Source organism: Echinococcus granulosus (assembly GCF_000524195.1).
Source record: "Echinococcus granulosus chromosome Unknown EG_S00004, whole genome shotgun sequence".
Taxonomy (NCBI): Eukaryota; Metazoa; Platyhelminthes; class Cestoda; order Cyclophyllidea; family Taeniidae; genus Echinococcus; species Echinococcus granulosus.
Window position 1 is genome coordinate 908,807 of NW_020170384.1, and position 5,744 is coordinate 914,550.

The following is a 5,744-nucleotide window of genomic DNA, read 5'->3' on the forward strand; positions in this document are numbered from 1 at the left end:
TAAATTATCACTTTGACTTGAATATTCCACGTATATTCATGCAAAGCGAAGCCAGCACTTACCAGACTAGTGACAGTGTAGAATTGGCATGTCATATTGAGAAGAGTATCTGCCTTCAGATGATCATCGTAGGCATAGGCTTGTGAAATGACATCATATAGCTGAAGTAAGTGGATAAAGACTGTAAGTGAAAGTGAAATCGCACTACCTTCTTCCGACTTTCCCTTCCCAAGGACTCACTCGAGTAAATTCAATCGCAAAGATGCGTCGGTGATAGGGCTCTTGCAGCAAGACACTGGCGATCAGTCGAGACGCCGTCTTTCGAACACCTTGAGGAGTAAGAGAAGGCAATCAAGTAAGCGGGGACAATGACTCGAGGATCCACAAGAAGGCTGTTAACATTAGATTGTTATAAGCTTGAGCGAAAAGCTACTGGCAGGTGATGCAAGGTAGCGCTTTGATGTAACCGGAATGAAATATGAAACGCCCTGAGTGTCCGTAAAAGACAGGACAAAAGTAGGTAGTTACGAACCCAGACTTGAATGACATTGACCACAGATTTCGACATATTTATTTTACTGGATGTGTGTATAAACGCTGTTGAATGATTACATGCGAGTCACACACACTGGTATTAAAATGGTTCTGCAGCCCCACGAAAATATTTAAGCTCAATCGGCTCCCACAAAAACACTCGATAGTATCATCAGATAAATCAAACAGCTTGTAGTCCAAAATGCCAGTGACTAACATCATCTTCTGAACTGATAACAAAATTATGCTTGAAGTTGCAGCGGGATGATTTTACCTCGATAAGAGAGAGTTAGCCGATGGAAGATGTGCCAGAGGAGGCTGTTCGGCAGCATCATTTCAGAGGGTGGGAGGATGAAGGAAGCAGAACGCGAGGCTTCCGTACTGGTTAAGAAGCGACCGAGGAGAGCATTGCAGACGAGGGGGCGCAGTGGCAGCACGCGGATAGCCAGCCGCTCAAGCCAGCGTAGGACAGATACAAAGAAGTTCTCCATCGCGTACACGCCCTGCTCCATTACGGCCGCACGCAGAGGACGTACCAGGTGGCGTGACCCCGGAGATTGCTGAAATGCGTTCGGGTAAACCGCTTAGAACATCTAGTAACTGCCCTCTAAAATGTATCTCGATGCCCCGACTGCACATGAAGCAATGTCTTACAACGTTACCGCACCAGTGACATTGGAACCATACATACGTAATTTATAATATACTGAGATTCTCAGAGAAAGAAATCACATGCTTAGGGTTAAGTCTCCCACTGATTCACAAACTAGTTTAAAAGGGGCGAGAAATTTCACCCAGTGATTAAAAGATTAAAAACAAAACAGATGACGGGAATTTTACCATTAACTAGGTTTGTAAGAACTCACCGAAACTCTTGCGGCCTTCTGAGCTGCGGCCTGGAGCGTGAGGTTGGTGAGGAGCGATGTTCTACCGTCACGATTAACAATGATGGCAAAGAGAGTGGCCTGCTTTGAGGTACAGCCATCCACACGTCGGACAATCCTGATGACCTAGGAGTTTACAAGGGAAGGAGTTTTGATTTAACGTTCTTAAAGCGGTGTCTCAGGTCTACCAAATGACTCACATCCTCATAGTTGTGAAATTCATTGTTGTAAAGCACTACAATGTACTGCTTGCTCGAGACCGAAGAGGCAGATTCGGCGGCAGAGGAGGCAGTAATGTCAAACAGAGCAGGATGGAGGCTGTGAGCTCTAGCGAGCTGATCCAAACACCTTTGCTCCATGCTGTGAGCATCGCAGACTCGGGGACACGTGCGGGGAAAGCTACGCAGGCCTAATTGAGTGGCGTCCCATTCGATGGCGGTATTGGAAAGATGATTCAAACCAGGTGGCCAATTGTTATCCTCACTAGGTTTATCAAATTCCTGCTCCACCTCTTTCGTGTCACTGGGGACAGTACTTAATGGCAAACAATCAGTACGAGCTGAGCCCTACCGAGATATACGAGAAAGAAGTCCTAGGAATAAAGCTCACAATGAGAAAGTATAGACTTATATCGCAAATACTGGCCCACCTGAAGGAGCTGAAAGAGCACAAGGGAAGCACTGTTAATGAGGGGTTGAAGGAGGTAGTCACAGCGGCGCACTAGATCTTCGGGAAGTTTGGAGAGAACGGATTGCACGCGCTTCATCTCGAAACTTTGCTCATCGGCGACAGTGCGTAAGACACTCACGTTCGAGGCAGAGGCCTCATCGCCTTCCCCCGAGTGAATTCGACACCAGGCGCCACTTGTCCACGCCTCTTCGTCTCCACAGTCGCAGTAGCCACCACCCGATGCATGCATCTGAATGGTGGTGGGAAGGAAAACCACTTATACGAGATCCATCTTCAGACGCCTCAGCCAACATTATTCATACAAGAGATCATAGTTGTAACAAAATCGAACTATTTCGAGAACGAAGCCATTGAGACTATAGATAAAAATGAGACCCTGTGGTCCTTAATTTTAGCTATAGTGCAAAGGAGGGAATGAGAACCACCAAAAATTCCTTCAGTTGCATTATTTTATTGAACACATAAAGTGTGCAAACGTATGCGAAATCCTATGCACTTCCATCCTAAGTCTATCGCTTCTTTATACATAATGACTGCGACTTTGACAGGCATGAAAATGGACGTGTGCGTGTGCACTTACAAGATAGAAATACAACAAGATGAATTCAAGGGTATCAAATGTGGACTTGTGCAATCAACGTCAATTTCTAGTTGCATCAACATCAGTAAAAAGATTTTGAAAAGTACGACAAGCAGTTTTGAAATAAGCTCACGTTTGGTCGGGAGAAATGGGAACCAAAGACAAAATAACGGTGTGGATAAATCGCATTCCTAGGATGCACTCTAACATCCGACCCTAAGAGACTAATGTCGTGGCGTACCAAGCAGGTAGGCATGCACGTGACCGAAATGCAAAATTCCGGGAAGAAGTCAAGCACACCAGGCAACGCATTCAAATAATCCCAACAATCGAAGATGAATTGAAACGAGAGATCCATATGAACTGGTCAAATGTGCTGGGTAGTACTAACCATCGAGAAAAAACAAACAGTCAAGTTGGAAACACAAAAGCGACTTATTTTAATAGTAAAACTGATACTTTGATAAGAATTTTGAACGTGATTCAGTGATTGGAATTTCAAACCAGTAAGTCAGTTCAAAGTGCACACATTTAGGTGATCTCGGGAGCTCGTGTGTAGTAAAACGCACTTTTTCATATAAAATGGAACCCTATGCCGTAAACAACATTCACTGGTCTTCTGTCAAATCAAGCGAATTTATATAACCTCATTTGTTAAAAACGGAAATTATTTTATAAAGCAAACACCCACAAAAACAAAGATAGCAAATGCCACGAAAGTTATTGCGATACAGAAGAGCAAGAAAGTGAAGCAAAATACCTACCTTGTACCTATGCTTGGCGTGAATACTGGCGAAAAAGCAAGAGCGACAGAAAGCACAGGTTGCATCTGTTGAACAATCCCTAGACAGAATAATGCGGATAAAGGCAAAAACGAATTCGTTTCGTGTGAAAGGATGCCGGGTCTTTTATAGAGACATTTAATGATTGCGTAGAGGTAGTTGGCAAGGTACTACCAGCACCAAGAAAGAAATCACTTATTGAGGAGTAAACAACAAGGTAACAGTAAGGGAATGGAAGGCTTACTTGCAGCGAAATGTCGGTTCCTGTTCCTCAAAGATTCGACCACATGGTGTTCTCACCTTGGGGCATACAGCAGAAAGCCTCTCGGCAAGTCGATCCAAAGTATCATGTCTGCTCGTCGACGGTTTTGGCGCTGATAAAGATCCCGAGACTGAGGCATTGACGTCTCCGCCGGAGTTGGCAATAAAAGCGTTGGCCAGAAAAGCCTCAAAATCAGCAAAGATGGACTCTAAAAGGTGGTTGTATTCCACCAATTCCGCCTCGCTAGAAGTCTCATTGATTGACTGACTGCTGAGAGAGACAGCTGCGTCCTCGGCGGTGGCGACTTTTGGAAGGCAGGTAGTGTAGGCGGCCGACTTGACGGCTGCATAAAGCACATCTTCAAAACTCTTCTGGTCTGATACCGCGAAAGCTTGTTCTAACAGCTTCAAAAGTAAGCAATAAAAATAATCCACTTAGAAATGGTCAGTTTCTAGAGGCTTTCCATCAGGTAAAAAATGTTGGCGTCTATGAATTAAGTGCACAATAATACAGTAATTGTATATTTCCACAATTGACGCCTTAATCCAAATATTTTACAAATAGAATTGCTTTTCTTACACCAAACTTTAGATGTGGAAATAGGAGCAAGTTGAAGAAGACAAAACACTTCAAAATAAAAACTTTTATGTCCGATAAAGGCCAAGCAAAACTATGTTTAACAAAATGCAGATTATTCTGACTAGAAAGGTCCCACAAAAGGCGTATTAGCACCAGCAGAATCAAAGGAAGCGACGTGCCGCAAAAAGAGAAATATTCAGGGCTGATAAGCAATCATATGACTAATATAAACACCTCTGGCGCGACTATCACGAGAGCAAAGTGCCAAATTATTAGGTAAACTCGCCTCCAACACAGATCCCTGCCGGCTCATCACCTTACACTCTGACTTATGTGCAACCAAATTATACACCAAACAACTTCGTTCTCAATGGCTAATTTTTGGGGAATTTTAAGTCATTGTTCGTAAGAGAAGTATGTGTTCATATGAACACCGGAAAGTATACATTTGCCAACTAATTTACTTAGAGAATAAAAATTCATCATGCAGATGCAGCTAAAGAGTGCAAATATCCAAAAAATGTGTAAGCAGTTAAAACATTTACTGTGTGCATGGCATAATAAATACATACAAGAAAAAGAGGGCAAAATCAAAATTGCATTTCTTGCTACTTTAAGAATGTGAAGATATACTGGTTTTGGTTTGATGATTTAATTTTAAAAACTAAGTAGTTGTTAATTAAGGCAATTTTAATTGCTTGAGTAAACTAAGTATTACTCAAATGGCGAGTGAAATCCAAACGGTATTCACAGATCTTGAACATGCTTTGCTCTAACATTTGTAGCCATTTAACAAACTTCAAAGTGTCTTATCAAGGCTTAGTCCGTAGGGCTGAAGCCGCAGCTCCCTGAAACTTCCCTGAAGGCGAAAGAAGTCATAATATTCGGTCAGGATATACATGCTTGACATACAGAAGGCATTCGGGCTGCTGGCATGCTCCGAAGGCCAGCTCAACCCACGTTGCAATATAATAAATTCGAAAGTGGCTCTTCACTAAAACCGAGAGTTAAACAACCACCGCATTACATAGCCCCTCTCCTCTTTTGAGCGTCGTCCCTGGCATCCCTTTGGTCAACCCCCCGCGTCATCCATCACAATTTATTTGGTGCTGTGAGGAACCAACCACCAGCCAGCCCTTCCAGTCATCAAATTTTTTTCTATAAAGTCGGGTAAATCAAACACGCATTACACTAGGTTCATGATGGTGGATATTGTGCAATAGGTTTTGCCCTTATCTCTTCCTCCATGACCTTCGTGCCCTTAAGTAGATGAGTTGGATGAGGACAGGCTTTATTAAGTAGTGATTTAAAGAGGTATAAATTTTGCAAGTCAAGCGCATTCCTGACCTTTTCCCTCTTCGAGAGCTGATGTCGTTCGACCTAGCTCGAGACACGCCCTTAATGCCCGCCTCTTGCCTAAAAGGCACCTTAAA

The 5,744-nt window shown here is 43.2% G+C and overlaps 1 protein-coding gene across 1 annotated transcript; it reads right to left on the reverse strand. All coding sequences in view use genetic code 11, as the record gives it.

The window, feature by feature from the left end:
• Positions 1–7: 7 nt before the first annotated feature.
• Positions 8–5,247, reverse strand: EGR_01093 (E3 ubiquitin-protein ligase ubr-1; the record flags this gene model as incomplete). Its single annotated transcript, XM_024490342.1, has 10 exons — positions 8–16; positions 63–161; positions 241–329; positions 809–1,094; positions 1,401–1,544; positions 1,619–1,984; positions 2,068–2,337; positions 3,453–3,531; positions 3,715–4,136; positions 5,224–5,247. 10 exons carry the CDS (start codon positions 5,245–5,247, stop codon positions 8–10), a joined length of 1,788 nt encoding a protein of 595 aa, XP_024355161.1.
• Between the last annotated feature and the right edge of the window lie 497 nt (positions 5,248–5,744).